Genomic DNA, 19,721 nt, shown 5'->3' on the forward strand with positions numbered 1-19,721 from the left:
CTCTCTCATTCTTGAAAGTAGCCGCACCACCCTCTCTCTTGCTCAGATCTTGCTACCACCGCACCACCCTCTTCGGATCTTGACGATCTAATGGTTTGAAGATTTGAAAGAAGACAATCATAAATTTCAAAGATTTTTGATGTTTTGAAACATTTGCAATGTATTCTTTTGAATCTGGAATGTAAATCCTCATTGAAGGTTCTACAAATTTATGCAAAAAATATTTTTGTAATTGTTTATTTGATTGTCTGAATTTTTTTTGAAATTTTGTCGCAACAATCTTCGGATTTAATGTATAATTTTTGTTTATTTTTTTTTAAATGTTATCATTTTATTAGTTTGTTTGTAATTTCTGATTTTTCTAAAATATATAATTATTTTTTTTATTTTTACTTTTTTAGCTGGTATTTTTAAATTTTTATCATTTTATGTATTTTTGTGTAGGTGTTTATTATCTTTTTGAAAATTTTATCACTTTCTTGTGTTTTTTTTACAATTTTTTACTTTTTCTATGAGATATAATTTTTGAATTTTTATCATTTTATGTATATTTTCAATTTCTGTTTTTATCCAATCTCTATATTTTTCAAGTTTCTTTTGTTAATTGTCAATGTTTTTTTTTTTCTAATTTCTGTTTTTTACATTTTTCTATTTTCTACGATCTATAATTTTTTCTGTATTTTTTGTTACTTATTTGCAATTTCTGTGTTTTTTCTATAGTTTTAGGTGTTTTTCTACAATTTTTATTTTCTGATTTTGCTTTCAATTTCTATAGTTTTTTTTTATTTTTTGTAATTTCTGTCTTTCTATATATTTTATATTTGAAAATATTTTTTGAACATTTTCCTTTTTTTTTTCTTGTTTTCATAGTTAAAATATTAAAATATATAGGTCTATATTTTATATTTTTCTATAAAGGGTAAAATGGTAACGTGTTAAGTCCCGTTAGTCTGTTTAATGTCAAGTTAGTAACATGGTGAGTTGTGGACGTTTTAAAAAGTTGTGATAAGTTTAAGAGAATTCATAAAAAGTGATGGTGGGTTTTGGACAATTTCCCTATATATTTTTTTGCATTTAGACATATATATAAAGCTCTTATATATTTATAAATATACTATATGTCTACATATATTTTCTCTTTTTTAATATTTTTAATTATGACGTCACAGTCTGAACCGTTCAATCCGAACGGTCGAACCGGTGACCCGTGACCCGGGGGCAAAACGGTTCGGTCTCCGGGTGGTCGGTTTTTAAAACATTGATATGTAGTATGCTATGCATTACGCAGAAAACAAACATTAGTGGAAAACTATGCCCTTTGATTGCACGTAAAATATTTGTGGAAAACAAACATTTTCCAGAAACTGAATCCTAATTGTTGGAAAATGGCGTTCATTCTGATTTTCCGTTAGACTCTCGGCCAACAGCAACAAATGACATTTTGAGTTGGATTCAAGCAAAATCATTCGTTTTCCCAGCCTAGTAGCCTGCAAATCAACAGAGTCAGAGGCCGATTATACATCCATCGTTTCTCGGTTGGAAGTTGGACCGTCGGCCTTTCTCGGACAAGCTCGCAAGTCGAAAACGAAACTAGACGAAAGAATCAAAAGGATGGAAGGTGTTGGTGGCAGCAGTGATGGTGGTCCATGTCACTCTTCTCCCACCATCACCGTCCATGTTAAGTTCAGTGGAAGATCCATACCGATCTCCATCTCCCCAGACTCCACCATTAAAGACCTGAAATCTCTCATCCAACCTCTAACCAATGTCCTCCCCAGAGGACAAAAGCTCATATTTAAAGGTCCCCCCCTCTCGCTCCATGGCCATACCCTAATCACAAATTGTTAGCTGATTTTTTTTTTTTTTTTTAAATTTATTTTTCCTGTATCAGGGAAGATCCTGGAGGACACAATGACGTTGACGTCAGCGGAACTGACGAGTGGTTCGAAGCTCATGCTCATGGCTTCTCAAGGTTTACATCAAGGGGTATCAATTCTTTCTCCTCCTTATTCTTGTCCATATCTCAAACTTGCTTGTTGAGTCTGTTTTCAACTAGAGATTCAATTCAATGCAAATGAGCAAAACTACTGCAATTTTGAACTCGGAGCCTCTTATTATAATCTTATGTATCATTCCATTCCTTCTTTTTAGTCTTTTTCTTATATTTTCTATGTCTATTTTTTTTTATACAAAGGATGGTCCCGTCACCAAAAATGCCTCTTTGCCATCCAATTTGAAGAGAACAGTTGATACTAATCGAACAGTGTATGAGAAGATTAAGGCACCTTTGGATAAAAGCCAGTGGGAGCGTTGGAAGCTTACTGGAGTTATAGCTTTGTCAGGATCTCAGCTAAAGGTATAAGCATTGCTCTTAGCCTTTTAAAAATAGTTCATCATTAGAAAGAAGTGTTTGCAACTCCATAGTTGCAGCACATTTGCATGTATTAAATTTTTAATTGATGTCTTATGTTTTATTGGTCTTGCCCATTTTCTTCCTTTTTTTCCCTTTTTTTATGAGCTGAAAGACATTCTACTAGTATGAATAATTCAAAGTGTGAAACAAAAATAAGTAGATAAATAAAATAAACAAATGACTGAACAAAGAATAATGTTTAAACAACTGAACCTGCATTAGATTCTCTTAACTACTGAACTGCTACACTTGTACTGTACATGATTTGGTCGATGACAACTGTAAATTAGGCAGTTAATACTAAGCTATCTCTGGTGTAAGGTCACCATCACCATGAACAGTAGTGTTTCTTGATCAATCCACAGAATTTTCAACCAGAAAATCTCACTAGCACAGCCAAGTTGAATGCAACCAAAACACCATGAAGAAGATGAGAACTGGAGCATAGTTACCAAATATTTTAGAAATAATGGATCTGCTGAATGACACTGGAGAATCTATTTTGCATTGTTATGCTCCTTTGATTATGTCTGATGGTAATTTTTTTATGCTTCTGATTGTTATGAGCAAATCCTGCCACCCTGTTTGGTTATCTTTTGAGTTTAATTTCTATCCCTTTTTCGTCTGTCAATATCTCTGGACTTCTTATTAATCTGTTTCCATAAACATCAAATACCTTTGTCCAATCAGCTTCCTTGCTGTCCTGTGTTGGAACATATTACTGAGTACTTGCGCAAATAGAAGATTTCAACTCTAATAGAGGTACCAACAGAAAGAAAACCTTATATTAGTTAAAAGAAACAATGTGATAGGCTCAGCCTAAATTGAATGTAATCACACATTCACACTGCATAACTATCCAGGTGTAATTGACATGATCAATTATCTGGACTTTTCAAATAATGACTTATTTCTTGGCTTGAGATTTGAAGCAAAGTTGTACTAGGGATCCTTGAAAATCCATTTAATTTCCTAGTTTGAGATATGAACCAAACCATTCTATATTAGTTATGCATAACACAAGAGATATGGGTGGTTCATTCTTAGATGTGGGTAGTTCAATGCAGTGGACAGTCCATACAAGAGATGCATAATACAAGAAAAGTTGTCCATCATTTGGACAGTCCACATCCATGTGCGAAATTATGTGTTGTCCATTCTTAGATGTGGGTAGTTCAATGCAATATAGGCATATCATGGGCTCCTACATCACTTGTAGAGGACCTAACCTTTGTCACTTCTTACACAAAGTGACTTCTATCACAATTGCTCATCACATCATTTGTCCTTAACAAAACATTTCATACTTACTATTGAAAACAATCATAACTATTCAGGAATCAAGACCTCCCTAATTTGATTTAATGTCTTTATGTCCATTGTGTCCTATATTTCTTGTGATAGTTTAAGATGTTACATCAACATAAAGAATAAATTACTTCATAATAACATCATCATATAATTTTGTTATTTTTTTGATGAATAATCATATAATTTTGTTATCAATAGCAGAAATCAAAAGCATTTTATGTAAACAAAAATATGTATATACATGCAACCTTGCTTCTCAAGTTTTGAGAGGAAGAATCAGCCCCCCCCCCCCCAAAAAAAACTACCAGGTTGACTAAAAAAAATACATATATGTTCATTACCATGCTAACAAACTTACTTCCAGCCCCAGGTTTCTCTGCTAAGGAGTTGGCTGATCTTGGGTTCCAACTGAATGAGATGCTCATCCTCAACACCAATTATCTTTCTTCCCTAGAATGATGCCTTAAAGTACCCAAGGGCCATCAGGTAGTGATGAGTTCCCTCCACCTGTATTGCCTCTAGGCAAAGGGGATATGCAAATCTTGTTCCTTGTAAAAGAGATGACATCTCTGCCCTTACAGCTGTTGCTTCTTCAATAGGCCAGAGTCGCCAGACCATGCAGCAATCACCTATCCCATTCACATGCGAGCTCTGTTCTGAATGAACTTGGATTTCCTAGAGAGCAGCTGTCAGGGTTGGAGTTTTACCTGACTTGTGGCTGGGAGTCCATTCCTTTGTCAGTGGTTTCCTTTTCAATACATTTCCCCTCTTTTTTTTTTTTCCTTGTCATGCCAGGACTTCTCCAAATATAGCCTAAAAAATCCCACTGATTTTAAAGGCTTCCAGTAACTTCCCTGGCAAAAGGACAACAATACTGTTATTGTACCTTTGATTTCCATGTTGTTGGAATTAGAAATCTTATTCTTTCTTCTTGTAAATTGAAACTTGGAAGATCATTCCTGACGGGGTATGGGAATGTGGAGCTTCTGCACGAGTACTGGACATCAGCAACAATTCTATCCGTGAAATACCAGTCAAAATCAGCGCTTTAAGTTCCTTGCAGGTAACACTTCCTGATCCTACTCATTTCTAGTTTGGTTGATTTTTGTTTCTTGAAAAAGCTTTTTGTTACATACTTTAGAGACTCAAAACCCCTTACACTTGTTGATCCAGAAACTCCTCCTGAATGCAAATGATATATTGGATGAGTACATTTCCTGGGAAGGCATAACATCTCTGAAGTCTCTAACTGTTCTTTCCCTAAGCCAAAACTAGTAAGTAGTTTATTGTCCTTTACAGTGTTCACCTGGTCCTTGTCATATTGACAACAAAATCATATATTACTTACAATGATGCATCCAAAGTTTACGTTAATGGTGAGATATGATATAAGATACGGCCACAATAGCATATATACAGTAGAATAAGTCTTTCCAACTGGAAATGAGGGCATGAACTTTTACAATTCTAAAACAGTACAAGTATGTATACACTATAGAGGGCCAGCTAAGGTAGAAACATTAAGGAATCAACTAGGGCTACATAGAGCACCACTAATTGGTTTTGCAAAATTATATAATTGTTCCCTGTTTTGTAGCTTGCTAACTCTAATATAGACAAGCATGGAGAGCCTGAGTGACGTATGAAGGCCCTATTGGAACTGACTCTACTGAGATGCAACCTCTGGATCCCTTGTAGGATTTAATGATTGGTAGAACTTCTTTGGACCTTTGTCATTGAATATGGCTCAATTAAGGTCCATAGCAAGGTTTAAAAGTTTAAAAACCTTATCTCTTGTTACTCTGATTACATAAACTAATGGATGTTAGTTATCCCTGTTGCACATTGGATTTGGAAATAAGCTCATAATCTCTCCATATTATGGTGTAAGTAAGCTTTTAACTCAGGCTGCATTTGTTTTCGGTGTAAATGAGAACCGGGGTAAACTTTAAACCCCGGTTTGATTTTGCTCGCATTTGTTTTCAATGTAAGTTGTACATCGAAAATCAATGTAAACTCCACTCACGGTAGAGTTTTACATCGACCATCGATGTAAAGACAACATTGATTTTATCGGTGTAATTTTTTCCACACACTGACATACCTTTTTCACTTTACAACAGTTCACTATTTAAACCGATCGATGTACTTTTACATCGATCAAAACTTTACACCAAAAACAAACACAGCCTCATAAAAGAAGAAAGTAAGGAAGGGAAGAAAAAATAAAGACAATGATTTCTTCTTTTTGGTTTCTCTTTCCTTTTTTTATCAATAGTACAATCAAATAGTGTTTCATTGCTGCAATCAGATAAAGTGAAAGATGGAATGTAGATGCACTTTGTTTAGTGTAAATGGTCTATGAACTATGTGCTGAACTTACTTGATCTTATCAGTTTAAATTACTACTTTTCTCTTTTTGTTCCTTTTTTTACTGGTATTTGCATGTGCCTCTACATTCGAGTGAATTTGTTACATACCCTTCAAATGTTATACTTTTCCCCATAAAGGACCATTACCCTACTATATGTGATCTTGGGAGGGGTGGACTGGATACAGACCTAACTTCCAGCATTCATTGCACAAAGTGGCTGTTCTGAGGCTGAAACCTATCTTCTCACACTTCTCAGCCCAAAGTTTTACCATCACTTTCACACCAAGAAATTTTCAGTTGTTACTGTGCTGATACTCCTTCCATACTGCCCAGATTCACTGGATAAATTTGTTTCATTCCTAGCATAAAAAAACTGGTTCATTTCAAGCCAATTGATCAAAAACTAATAAAAAACTGAACTTTACATAGATAAATAGACCCTGCCAAAAAAAAATCACACAGATGCACTAAAAATCTAAAACTTCATAACAAGTAGGCTCAAAGAGGCAGTTACCTGCCAAAGAGCATTATCTGATTCCCCACTCATGTACCGATTTTCCATATAGAGATAGATAGAATCCAGACTGAAACATTACTCTCTCAAATGAGAGAGTACATTTAACATGCATAGAATTTTTTTAAACTACCCTTAGCTTGCAATTTTGTATCATCATCATCATCATCCCTGCCTTATCCCAACTATATGGGATTGGCTACATGAGTCCTGTTTCACCAATCTATTCTATTTAAAGCTTGCGATTTTGTATATTTACATTAAATAGCATGCTAATATTCCAACATTAATCAAGTGACATCATTGTAATTTTATGTTTTTAATAGTTATAAAAAGGCGCAGTAGGTCCAAGTTTGTGGTTTATGGGTACTGATGCAAAAAACCTAATTAACATAAAGGGAACAAATATGAAACTCAAAAATTCTAGCGGGTAAAGATAAATTGAGTGAAAAGAAGGGGAAGAAGGGCATTTTTTGCATAAAGTGCCACTCTCCGCATAACCTCAAAACGGAGCGTTAATTGACAGCTCGTCAAGTGGCATGACTGCCAGCTTTTTTTATCGGTTGCCAGATAAAAGCTGGCTTGTCTCTCCGCATAGGTCCATTATACATTGCTTCCAGAGTGGCCCCTTCCAAAACAATTGCTAGCTCTGGCTGTCCATATATATATAGCCTCATTTCTTTGGCTGATATCCACCATGTACATCAGTTTGGCCTTTTATCACAAATTAATTCAAATGCATTTCCCTTTCTCAATCCAAAAGATTTTTCTGGTTATTATGGGCTATGTTGGGTTGATAGAATGCTTCTTTTCCTTCATGGTCAGACTGGAAGAAGAATCTGAATGTCAATTATTTGGATTAAGTTGGGAGTTTTCAGTAAGTTTTTACTAATATCATTTGAAAATAGTGGGAATCGATATTAATTTATCTCAGTAGCAATGGGTTTTTGAAGTAGGTGTTTAACAAATTTCTCGTTTTTTGGCTGCTATCTGACTTCTGAGTCTCCAGTTTTGTTCACAATTCTCTAGGGAAATATACGCTTCTAAAGTCTTGCTATTACTAAAAATGAAAAAAAAAGAAAAAAAAAGACCAGAAATTTCATATTGTTATTCTTCACTGGTTGTGGTTATGGTATTTCTTTGGGATTCTTAAACTTCATTTATTTGTTTTTCAATAGTTGTATGCTTCCATTCTCATGGGTATTATATTTGATTTCAAGTCATGTCAACTTAAAATCCAATAAACTTCCACACCCCTCAAAAAAAAAAAAAAAAAAAGAAAGGACATATTTGAATTGATCTACCGGCAAGCAATCAGATAATATTTCTTAGTACTGCAGTATCTACCTACCATCAACCATCTTATTCCAGTTTCTCATAGAGTAATGTCTTTTTTATGAAAATTTTATGTGGACTAATTATGTGGCATTACATAATTCCACAGCTTGACTACTTTGCCTTCATCATTGGGTGCTTTAACATCTTTGAGGCAACTTTTTATTGCAAACAACAAGCTTGCAAGCTTGCCAGATGAAATAGGACTTCTGGTGCATCTTCAAGTCTTGAAGGCAAGCAAAAATAGGTATTATTTTCAATATTATAATTATTACATTGAAGTTTTAGAGTGGCACTTTGTGCAAAAAATGCCAAATGTTAGGTCTATATCTACTCCACTCCTCCCAAGCCGTTGGATAGTCAACATTGAAGTTTCTCTTTGCATGAGTTACTTGCATTCTTGTTCTTTGTTCTTTTTTGGTGTGCTAGTTGTTCTTGTAGGTTTGTGCTTGTGCATTTACGACTGTGTGCACACTGACACATGTTGTTTGGAGCGATGAGCATGTGGGGACATGATCGTTGAAGATATGGTTTAAATTGTCAAAGCCATGGCCAACTCATGCATCAAAACTGTTCACTGTACTTTTACTAACGAGTGACATTATTCTATGTGCTGGCAGGTTAAGCTCCATTCCTTCTTGCATAGGGAATTGCAAAGATCTGATTGAGGTGGTATTTTGATGTAATCTCTTATAGTGTTCTTTTTAACTATTAATTATAAAAGAATGGATATAAGTATTTCCGATGGAAATATTTCCAAAGCAGCTATAATCTTATAATGTATTGATCATGCTTGTGATATGGTGCAGGTTGATCTTTCCTCAAATCTTCTAGTGGAGTTGCCAGAGACATTTGGAAATTTACAAAAATTAAAGGTATGTCTACCTCTTTCCTCCTAGTTTCCCCTCCCTTTTTCATCTAGATTTCGTCTGAGGAATGTATAGGGAACAGTTTCCATTTAAATGCTCACATTGATGCGTTCATGGAGAACTTAGTCCTTGCAGGTAAATAGGAATGTCTAATAAAATAATACTTAAATAGTAAAATTATATTGAAACATAAATTTAAGATTTATGGAAGGCAGCAAGAGCTGCTGTGGTATGGACTATATGGGAGGAAAGAAACCAAAGAATTTTCTTTGAAAAAAGCAAATCAAAGGAGGAAGTCATTGAAGCCATAAAATCAGAACTGCACATTGGGTGATGACCATGGAATTATTCAAAAACTTCTCCACGAATGACATTATAAGGAACTGGACTGAAGTGGCACAAACAGATGTAACTAAACTTTGATGGGAGTTCCTTTGGCAACCCGGGAAGGGCAGGTATAGGGGGTGTGCTTAGAAATCACCAAGGAGAAGTTGTGGCACTTTTCTCAGGACCAATAGGTATTGGTGACTCAATTCAGGCTGAATCTCTGGCTCTCCTACAAGGATTAAAGCTGGCTGAGTAAATTGGAGCAACAGATTTAGAAAATGAAGGAGACTCACTACTGGTCATTTCTTGGTCTAAACAAATCACATCAGCACCTTGGAAGCTCAAATTTATCTATAGGGAAATTGACATACTTGCAAGGAGGTTCAACTCTCAATTCGGTTGGGTAAAAAGGACTGCAAATGGTTTGGCGGATACACTAGCAAAACAGGGGGCAAATAGATCTACCTTGTTCTGGGCAGAACTGTAACTGTTTGTATGTGTTTGTAGCTTGGGTCATTGCAGTGCTGAAACCAAACTCTTGTAATGCAATATATTTCTGATCTTAATAAAAGTCTTATTTTCTGATAAAAAACATAAATTTAAGATTTATTTGTTGGCATGGAATGAAATCTATATTCCCAACACTAAGTTCTAAAAGCAACAGATTACTGTTATAAAGGATACTTAGACTAATTCCCCTTTTATGATAGTCAGCAAACAAGAGAGAGTTCTAGGTGGGATTCAGATAGCTGGATATAGTAGGGAATTGGCATTTCAGATAAGGTTTCCTACTGCCAAAGAAAGTTCTCTTTCTCCCTTGTTCTCATGAAGCACCCCTTTTTTCTATAAGTAAAAGGTTTGGTACTCATAAATAGGAGCCAAATCACCCCAATAAAGAATTATACATGGTCAAGAAATTGACCCATTCACAAAAAGGGGGGAACGAGGGCAAAAAATGTAAAAAGAATAAAAATTATACAGAGCATCATTAGTTTCAAGTAAAGCCTCAATGGTTTTCTCTAGCCTTTCATTTCCATCAGGTTTCCATGGTTTAGTGGGTCTCTTAGATACTGGTGTTCCTTTTTCATACCAAGATATTAAAAGAACGTAAAGGTAAATTTCACACTAATATATTTTGTTGACCCTGATACTGATAAAAATAGGGGGTTAATTACTTATATATAGTTATATACCCTGAAGTTTGAGGAAATCAATGTTTTAAAACACAGGTGTGATGCGAGGCGTTCCACTACCTAGAGGCATGAGGCATAGTTCAGAATGCAAGAGGCGTAAGCCTCCTTAAGAGGAGGGGGGTTAGGAACTTAGGAGGAGGAAGGGGAGGATGAAGAGGAAGGGGGGATCTCACTTTTTCTTTATTTTTAATAAAAATCTTTTATATTAAGAAGAATAAAGACGCATAACATTAGTTGAAAGGGGGGGTCTTGTCGAAGAGGAGGTGAGCGAGCGAGACCCCCCTAACTCAAAAAATAAATAAATAAAAAAAAGGGCTGCATCGAAAAGGGGGCGGGGGGTGAAGCCCCCCAGTCAAAGGGGCAGGGGGCAAACCACTTTCATTCCCCTTATCTTTTCTTCCCTTCCCTTCCCTTTTCTTTTCTTTCCTTTTCTCTTTTTTTCTTCTCTTTCTTTTTCTTTCCCTTCCCTTCCCTTTCTTTTCCTCTCCTTTCCTTTCCTTTCCTTTTTTTTTTCTTTTTTCTTTTTTCTTTTTTTTTTGTCTTTTTATATAAGATGTGCATGAGACGCATGAGGCGTACGCCTCTAGCATGCCTCATGAAAAAAGCGCATGAGGCGTACGCCTCTAGCACGCCTCATGAAAAAAGCGCATGAGGCGTGCGGCTTAGAGGTGTCAGCGCCTTTGGCATACGCCTCAGGGCCTTTTGGGAACGCCTCGCCTGGAGGCGCGCCTCCTGGTGTATGCCTCCCACGCCTTTTAAAACACTGGAGGAAACTACTTTTATATACCCTGTAGTTTCAAAAACTACTTACATATACCTTTTGAGATGGTCCCACGAGACATAAACAGGCCTTCCGTTAACAAAACATTTAGTCATTTGTAGCTATCATTAAAGTTTTTCGTAATCCGAAGTTCACCCTTTTATTTTGAAAACACTGTTGATCTTCTTCAAACTTCTCAACCTAAGCAACCCCCTGTAATCATAGAGTATATCTGAACTGTCCAAGAGACCAAGTCATATTGGTCATGGACCGACAAAATCTAAAACCCAAACAGTCCCTCAAAACAGTGTTCGACAACCCAAATAATGGAAAAGAAAAGACACTCCACAGCGTTAACAACCCAGCAAGAACAGGAACCTTCATCACCTCAACTTATCCAAACCCAGATCTTGTTTTGTCAAAATCGACTACCCACTTGTTTTGCCAAACCTTCATCACCCAGATCTTGTTGCTCAAACTTCTTAATTCCAAGGAATACTATCAACCACTGATGACACTTGACAGCCATGGTTTCTGGAGGATGAGCATGAGAAAGTACCTAAGAAGCACCACCAAGAAGATCAGCTGCAGAGCTGTAATGAAATGGGGCTCGTTCATTACCATAATCGAAGGGAGATTCAAGAAAGTGGTTGCTTAAAGTGGAAGTCAGCCATTGGAAGTAACAACCAACAAGAGAAGAACCATAGGAAGGGAAAGCTCGATGAATAATTGAACCTACACCAAAACCACCCTCTATAAACACCTCCACTGGTCAATAATGGAGGTGATGGAAGGAAAAAGAAATTAAAAAAAAAATCCTTTTTCTTTTGTTTAAGAGAATATTCGCCAGTGTTAACCTCTGGTTGAGATTTCAGTTTCGGTGGAGTTTTTTGGAGCTGAAGTACGAGTCATTGGTTGGTTTGATAAAAGACGTACCCAGATTACAGCTAAAGAATGAGTTGCTGGTAAAACATAATTCTGATGGGAGGTTATTTTTCACATGAATGAAAAAAAAGCAGTTTTACAAACTGACAGAACACATCAGTTGTTTTTTCTCGTTTCTTGTCTCGGAGTTACAATTTTTTGTGAATATGGAGCCACCCCGAGCATTTTAGGTATTGGCTCTCCTGCCCATTGGGTTTGCTATTTCAAGGATACATCTGAGGTTAGAGTTTTGGTGCTAATAGCACAGAAACAGCAACAAATGTGGGACTGGGAAGGAAGAAACAAGGAATCCCATGGCTGTCTTATTCTTTTTGTATTGAAAGAGCTGACATATTTTGAAAATTTAATGAACAGTAAAAGGACACTTTTGTCCTTTATGTTATATCTATTAGACTTAATGTTTGAAAGGACAACAGGGTATATGTAAATTGTTTTTGAAACTACAGGGTATATATAAGTAGTTTCCTCAAATCTCAGGGTATATATAATTAATTATCCCAAAAAATGCCAAGCTGATCCTGACTCCTGAGTTTTGTCATTTGGCATTGGTCCCTAGCATATCTACTAGACCTGTTCATGGGCCGGGTGGCCCGACGGGCCGGCCCAGCCCGGCCCGGTCCCCGAACGGGCTTGAACAGGTATATAGGCCCTTGGGCTTAACCTCGGGCCAAAAAGCCCGGCCCGCAATAAATTCGAGCCGGGCTCGGGATTTGCCAAAATAGCCCGGCCCGAGCCTGGCCCGATCCAACCTATAAATAAACCTAAAAACCCTAGTTGAATACCCCTCTTTTTTTCACCTCTTTCCCTTCTTTTTCCAACCAAATTCTTCTTCTCCACATCCTCTTTCCCTTCTTTATATATATTTTTTAATATAAATAAATTTTGAATTTATATATTTTTTTAATGTAAATAAATTCTGATTTATATTGATTACTGAATAGGGAAAATTTCTAATTTTTTTTTATTAGGTCGGGCTTCGGGCTTTTTATTAGGGCCGGGCTCGGGCCCAAGTTGTAGGCCCGTTGGTCGGGCCGGGCTCGGGCTCGGGCCTAACATATTTCTGTTAATGAAGAGTAAAAGCCCGGCCCGGCCCGGCCCATGAACAGGTCTAATATCTACTGCCTAAAGATTCTGTTCTGCAAGTCTTAGTTTTGAATAAAAAAGGTGGCTGATGTTTGAGGCCATCCTTGAAAAATGATCCTTGGACCAACATCGCAATTTCCAAAGTTTATGTACTTGTTTTAGAAAATCATGTCTAACCTGATTGAGCTCTCATGTCAACATAATCAACCACTTTAAGTATAAGCCAAAACAATTTTATTTTCCTAGCATAATTTGGGCAACTTGTCAGAGTTTTTTGACACAATCTCATATCAGCTGCTAAAAATAACACCAACTAGGGACTCAGTCTCTTCAGTTCCCCTGATGCAAGGATCTTCTTAAGTAGGTGTTCTTCCTACCTATGGGCAATGAATAATGATGATCTCTTTTGTTGCTGTTCTATTATAGACAGATTTTTCAACTTTCAAGCTGCATTGAATATTTTCCATCCTCTTAATTGGAACAATTGTCCCATTCTTTGTCATAGGCTTTGCATCTCAGCAACAATGGACTCAAATCCCTCCCATCTACACTATTCAAAATGTGCTCTGAGCTGGCAACACTGGATCTCCATAACACAGAAATCACAATCGATCTCTTACGACAGGTAGTAGCTTGTATTTCCTTTTTTTTATCCTTACCTAAACCTTGTTGGAGCCCTTTGTGTTTGCACACGTTCTAATTATATCTTAATGACAGTTTGAAGGTTGGCAAGGTTTTGACGAGCGACGTCGATCAAAGCATCAGAAACAACTGGATTTCAGTGTTTGGCGTTCTGCAGGATTTGATGAAGGTGCAGATAAAAACTGAGAGCCCTTACTGTTTGATTGGATTATGCAAAGAAGGTAAAACATGCATTTTTTTTTTGGTAAGCAGCAGGAATGGAAATTGAGAATGTCCTTTTCCATGGAGATGGAAAATGCAGATTTAGGATGTCCAAGATTATTTAACTTTATCCTCTGACTACTAAAATTGGTCCAATGTTGCAGAAGCTAAAGATTATCTCTAAGAAGTGTATTTGTAACGGGACATAATTTTGTTAGCCATGTCAAGTTTCTACTTCAATCCAATTTTTTGAGATGCTGGTGAAGCTCATCTTCTCTGTAATTTGGTTAAAAGCACTCTTTTTCGTGTAAGAGTCTCTCTATATTGACCATCAGAAACAATTTGACCAAGGAGAAAGAGCAGTGATACCAAAATCAAATGAGACCGAAATGTATCACCTCCCCAATACAGGAAGCTGGGATACAAAATTAGGGTTACAATGCAAACTTATCAAATCTTGGAAGCAGAGTACCAAAAAGAATCTTGGAATAAAAAAGAAATTGAATAAAAAAGGGGGGTAAGGCTTCACTTCCCCTCCATCCTCTCTATTTTCCTTGCCTAAGCACGTGTGATAGAAGGCAAGTTGAATTAGTGTGATTGACATGTGAAATAGTCAATAAAACAAAAGATAAAGAAGATGCTGTTGGTTAAAAAATATTATCACGATGACGATGATGAGTTGGTCACCATCCACTTTGTTTCACATCTTTGAGCCTCTAGAGATGAGGATGTCTCCATATGCTACAGTCTGCTCAACCCTAATCTGGTCATAGGTTGCAAGAACTGCAAAACAACCAATCAAAAGGCATCTTAATTGGTTCCTCGTCCCATCGAGACAATGTGGTGGTATTACTTCTATCACTGTCCGTCTAGTTATAAAAATAAAACAGCTTAAGACATGCATGATCGCAAATGATGACCGGAAGTAATTCATTTGTCAATACCACAGATTTGGTAGAAGAGCTGGGATGCCTTTGTTCTGTCCATTCCAAAGACAAGCTGGTTGAGAGATTCGGCCTGAGGAGCCCCGGGCGTGTCGAAATGCGCCTTCAGGTGTCTATGCACAGCAAAATGCCCAGACGGCCCAACGATTAGTTTTGATTGAGAATGAATTTGGCATAGAATACCATATCTGAAGTCTGAACAAATGGTGAGGCAATTGACTAAAACATAGGTCAAGGGAGTTACTTCCTGATCGAGTCAGTGATCTTGTCAATGGTGTGAGCAACAATTGGATGTTGGGTTGGGGTGGGTCCAGTTTCTTCCAATAATTCTGCAATAAAAACTCAAACGGGATCGTGCACTGCCATTTGTTTCTTAAGAAATTAGGCCTACTTACTACTACTGACATAGCGTAAGTAGCGCAAAGTCACAAATCGCTATTGCTACGAAGAGCAGACGAGTTACTTTACCGAAGTCAGGAGTGGGTCCATTTTCCGACAGTTTTCTCAGCTTGAAACTTGGTTCAATTGGCTGCCACGGGTTCTCCTCATCCACTGGTTCAAGGCCACTCCCGTTATGCCTGGGTGAAGAATGTGGCCTTTTCTGGTGGGATCTGTTCATAAGCATTGGGTTTCTTACTCAAAACAAATCAATGAGGTTGCCTTTTCATTCTATGAACTAACGAGATACAGTGGCCAAAGATATGATGCAGTAAAGTCATTCTTGAGTTGAAAGATCAGATTCCTGTTCCATATCTACTATTTGAAAATTCATCAAATACTAATGTAATTAAGTTCAGTACTCTACAAACCTTCCTGAAGGCAGTTGGAAATCATGACTTGATGAACCATATCTAGATGCAGAGCTGGGGACTGATTCTGCTTTGTCTCCTGTAATTCCACATGAAGTAAAGACGTGAATTTTTATTTATTTATTTTTTATTTTTCGGGAGAATGCTAAGGTATTCTTTTACTAAGAAAGAGAAAAAAGAAAAGAAAAAGATGAGAGGGGATGCCAAAGAATAAAAAAAAAAAATACAGACGTGCAGATTCCTACGTACCCGAATTTCTCGGTGTGACGAAGTTGGCCTCGCTTATTGGCACTTCCCCGTAAGGAATATTGGTTCTTGGCCTCAGCCTCTCTATGGAGTCTTCCCTTGGCAAATCAACGTTGCCAAGGTGAGCTCTTAGCTTCTCTATGGAGGCTTCCCATGGCACTTCGATATTGTCAGAGTCCACCCCTTTTTCTTCTATCGAGATTCGAGGCGGTTGAGAGCCAACTTCACTTTGAAAATCTTCAGTAGGCTTCGCATATATATAAATCGTTTATAAGAACCGCAGTAATGTCTTGCATCCACAGGAAACTTGAATCAATACTAAGAATTAGTTACAGAGGCTTACTACATTCAGGAGATTTTGATTAAATGTTCTCTCTGTTCGAGATGATGATGGTTCTGTTGGATGGGGTAGTGAGTTCCTTGCTGCAAAAAGGACTAGCAAATTAACTACTCTTATCTTCAATGATTAGGATTTCAGAAACAAATACGAGAAGACTCTTGACCGGAAGGTGAATCATGGGCAGGTCGAAGCTGATTAAATCTCAGCCATTGCTCCAGAAGAGGTGCAGGGTAATGGACTTGTCTGGTCCCTTTTGCTGCAAACCCGGAAAGGAGGGCGACAGGCGGCAGCTCCATGAGTTCGGTTATCTTCAAGGAGAAACTAGGATTCATGTGCTGCGCAAAACATGGAACAAGAAAACATTGTCATCAATAGAAATTAATTAACCGAAATTACCCTATCAAGAAAAAATTTAGAAACATGGTAATATTTGTCGCTGTGGTCTGCATACCCTTCTATGCAATGGCTATTGTCAAGTCATTAAACACAAAATAGATTAATCAACTGGAGTCATTCTAAGCCTGTGGACTATGGAGTATGGAGTCCACCAGCATGACCTTCAACAAGACCATGTACCAAAGCACCATGAAACAAGTTTATCTGCGTGGTTTCACTAATGACTACCCATGCTCCAAAACAAGTAAATTCAAATTTCTCTTGTAACCACCGTAAAATGATTTCCTATTCGAGTACAAAAGTTTAGTGACAGACCTTCCTCTTTCCTCCTATTCTGGACACAATGTCGGAGGGGTTTTGGAGCCAAGATTGGAACAGTTGACCTGGGATGATGGTTTGCTCGTAATCCATAATTAGAGAAACTGATCTTTTCCTTGATTTCCGTTTTTTCGGGCCTTGCCTTTGTTCATCATGTTGGGGCGGCTGTCGTAGATGCATACTCATTTATTGGATGACGAACACAATGGTTATATATGAAAGCAGTGTGCAGATTAAATTACCTGGCATTCTTCCGCTCTGCATTCATTAGATGGTTGTTTCTCCTGAGGTTCTCGATGCTGGTCTTGAATATTATCATCTGCAGGAGATGGGACCAGAGGATAATTGAGTCGTCTATGGTGATTGAGTGATCCAAGATATTGGCACAAGTCATGAGGAATCATGCATTTTCCTACACTATTAAACCTTGATGAGGCTCCTTCGGAGGGGAGGGTATAAGAGTAACTGGAACTTGTGACAGCTCTCGTGGGGTGAAATTCAAATACGTCTCTTCTTCCCCTTCAGCATCGAACCTACAGAAGTGGATGAATAGTTGGTTACAAAGCTCATGCATGTCATCGCCAGTTCGTTTTATTTTAACTTAGAAATAAAGAAAAGAATGTGGGATTTGGAGTCTTACCTCTCAAATCGATTATAAGGATCCGTATCAATATTATTAGGGTCTAATAAGGTGATATTAGCAGCGTCAGCTGATGAATAAGGGAGGGAAAGGAGAGGATTATGTATAGATCGATGCTCACCAAAAAAAAAGTTGTTGAATCAGTATATCCATATCTATGCATGCGTGTTTGCAGATACCGGCGATGCATGCATGAATGAATGTGTCATAACTAGGTATAACATTCCTCAATAAAAAACATAACTAACAAATAAATAAAGGACAACGGGAGACCTTGATGGTGGTGTTGACAGAGATCGTCCCCCCTGGCATTGTCGTCAACAAAAGGATCGCCCACATCATCCAATCGCTGCACACTCAAAATAAATAAAATAGAGATAAAAGGGTTACAAGGATCCCCATCCAATGGCAGATATCACTCTCCTATCTCCCCTCTTAGAGAAACCCTAGAAACACAAAATAAATGATTATACTCTCTAAAGGCAACTAACAGTCGCCAGGTGCGCAATAATTCAGGTAATCAGTTGTGAACTTGAAATGGTCTGAGTTGGTATTGGACGTGAAAGTCATGTGAACCACGACTGAGCGATATCTGCATCTGCACTCATTATTATCAGTGAAATCAGGTTTGCTACCTTCAAAACTTCCATTGTCCTCAGTCTGTAGGGATGATAAAATTCCTTGTTTAATTCTAAAACATTTGTTTAGCCAACAAGATGAGCAGCAGTTTGATCTGTGATGATGCTTATTATTTGCTTATTCTCCATGTCTGGATTCAAGTGGCGTTTTAGTTTTAGCCAATTCCTGATACCGTATATATTTTCGTGGCATACCATCGTAAAATATGCGGCCTGTTGGAATTTCATTTCGGTGGTTGTGTCGGAAAAGTGGAGGAAGTGCTCCATTTCGCCAGTTTCCATGTCTTCGTTAGCAGGCAATGTAACAGCTTCATACCTGCAATTTATATAATCAAAAGTTCAAACACGACTCTCTGATTGCAAACTGTACTTCAAAGAAGAACTAACTAATAAACTAACTTCGCCTGGGATTTTCCTTTAGGGAGAACGGTTGGGTCTCGAACGGGTTTCACTTTCCATGCTTCATTGATCTCTACCTGCGGAGTCAAAATCAGAGAGAACTAAGAATCACCGGAATCTATATAATAATCTAATCTAAAACAATATTGAGCTTATAATCAGTATACCAGTAGACGTGTAACATCGTCTGTGAACAATAACAGAGAAGGAAAAAAACACGAATCAGGTCAAGCTTTTTGGTGTATTTCAGACCAGCGCAATTGAACTGAACTAAGGGATAATGAAGAGGAAGTGAATTAAAAGCTTACCGTATAGTAGCTTGACCTTTCGCTCGTAGACGATTACCACTCCACCTGAAAACATGATAGTATCGCAAATGAACTGAAAGAATTGTGTATGAGAATTGAGATTATTGAATCAAAATCGGTGGGATAATAGGAATTCATGTATCGGATTCTTACCCATGAGAATTCCAGAGAGCCTGAGGGCCATTGGAACTGACGGATTCAAAATCTCTTCACTGCAAAATGAAGATTAAGAAGCAAGCGGAAAAGAAAAAAGTTAAAGGAGAGAGAACAAATGACGTACGATGAGAACAAATCAACCATACAGAAGAAGAAAATGGGACGAAACAGAGAGAAAAAGCCTGACCAGATGGTGATGATGTTGAGCTTGTCAAGCTTCCTCCTGTTGATCTTGGCGTGCATGGTCGCCGCCATCCTTAATGACAGAGTTCAAGGAAATCAGAGGATTTGCTTCGTTATTTCTATGGAAAGAAAACAAAAAAAAAATGTATAGAAAAGAAATATCAATCACCAGATCTGACCCAGAGGAGCTTTTCTGGCTAGAAGATGGTGAGAGTAGAACATTTTGTTCTAATTTTTGGTTTCTTCTATCGTCTTTGTCTCTGCAACTAAATAACGCGTCTACTACAGATGATTCGATCAAGAATGAAGCGAAGAACACGAAGAAGCAGAAGAAATTATGTTAATTTTGAAACTCAACGAAAAGAAGAATAGAATTA

At 37.5% G+C, this 19,721-nt stretch overlaps 2 protein-coding genes across 7 annotated transcripts; one reads left to right on the forward strand and one right to left on the reverse strand.

Annotated features, from left to right (window-relative positions):
• The first annotated feature begins 1,289 nt into the window (after window positions 1–1,289).
• On the forward strand, window positions 1,290–14,249 carry LOC104597302 (LRR/ubiquitin-like domain protein). Of its 2 annotated transcripts, XM_010258766.3 has the most exons (11): window positions 1,290–1,801; window positions 1,892–1,986; window positions 2,195–2,356; window positions 4,677–4,787; window positions 4,898–4,998; window positions 8,057–8,194; window positions 8,568–8,616; window positions 8,757–8,822; window positions 13,630–13,749; window positions 13,842–13,935; window positions 14,019–14,249. In XM_010258766.3, exons 1-11 carry the CDS (start codon window positions 1,612–1,614, stop codon window positions 14,090–14,092), a joined length of 1,200 nt encoding a protein of 399 aa, XP_010257068.1. In that variant the 5' UTR covers window positions 1,290–1,611; the 3' UTR covers window positions 14,093–14,249. The 2 variants fall into 2 exon arrangements, with proteins under 2 accessions (XP_010257068.1, XP_019053315.1); XM_019197770.2 differs by having other exon boundaries at window positions 1,291–1,801; window positions 13,842–14,249.
• Window positions 14,250–14,401: 152 nt separating this feature from the next.
• Window positions 14,402–19,721, reverse strand: SYN1 (Rad21/Rec8-like family protein). Of its 5 annotated transcripts, XM_088897367.1 has the most exons (20): window positions 19,514–19,717; window positions 19,349–19,417; window positions 19,159–19,217; window positions 19,006–19,050; window positions 18,865–18,884; window positions 18,698–18,774; window positions 18,494–18,614; window positions 17,934–18,009; window positions 17,661–17,730; window positions 17,447–17,553; window positions 17,263–17,339; window positions 17,018–17,185; window positions 16,470–16,641; window positions 16,310–16,389; window positions 15,970–16,213; window positions 15,721–15,799; window positions 15,380–15,522; window positions 15,156–15,240; window positions 14,912–15,024; window positions 14,402–14,750 (listed from the first exon to the last, which is right to left on the reverse strand). In XM_088897367.1, the coding sequence occupies exons 1-20, from the start codon at window positions 19,564–19,566 to the stop codon at window positions 14,668–14,670; spliced, it is 1,941 nt and encodes a 646-aa protein (XP_088753493.1). In that variant the 5' UTR covers window positions 19,567–19,717; the 3' UTR covers window positions 14,402–14,667. The 5 variants fall into 5 exon arrangements, with proteins under 5 accessions (XP_088753493.1, XP_088753494.1, XP_088753496.1 ...); XM_088897368.1 differs by lacking the exon at window positions 19,514–19,717 and having other exon boundaries at window positions 19,006–19,078; window positions 19,349–19,413; XM_088897369.1 differs by lacking the exons at window positions 14,402–14,750; window positions 14,912–15,024 and having other exon boundaries at window positions 15,156–15,270; window positions 19,514–19,721.

Source organism: Nelumbo nucifera, chromosome 2 (assembly GCF_055504915.1).
Source record: "Nelumbo nucifera cultivar China Antique chromosome 2, China Antique-T2T, whole genome shotgun sequence".
In the NCBI taxonomy this organism is placed as follows: domain Eukaryota; kingdom Viridiplantae; phylum Streptophyta; class Magnoliopsida; order Proteales; family Nelumbonaceae; genus Nelumbo; species Nelumbo nucifera.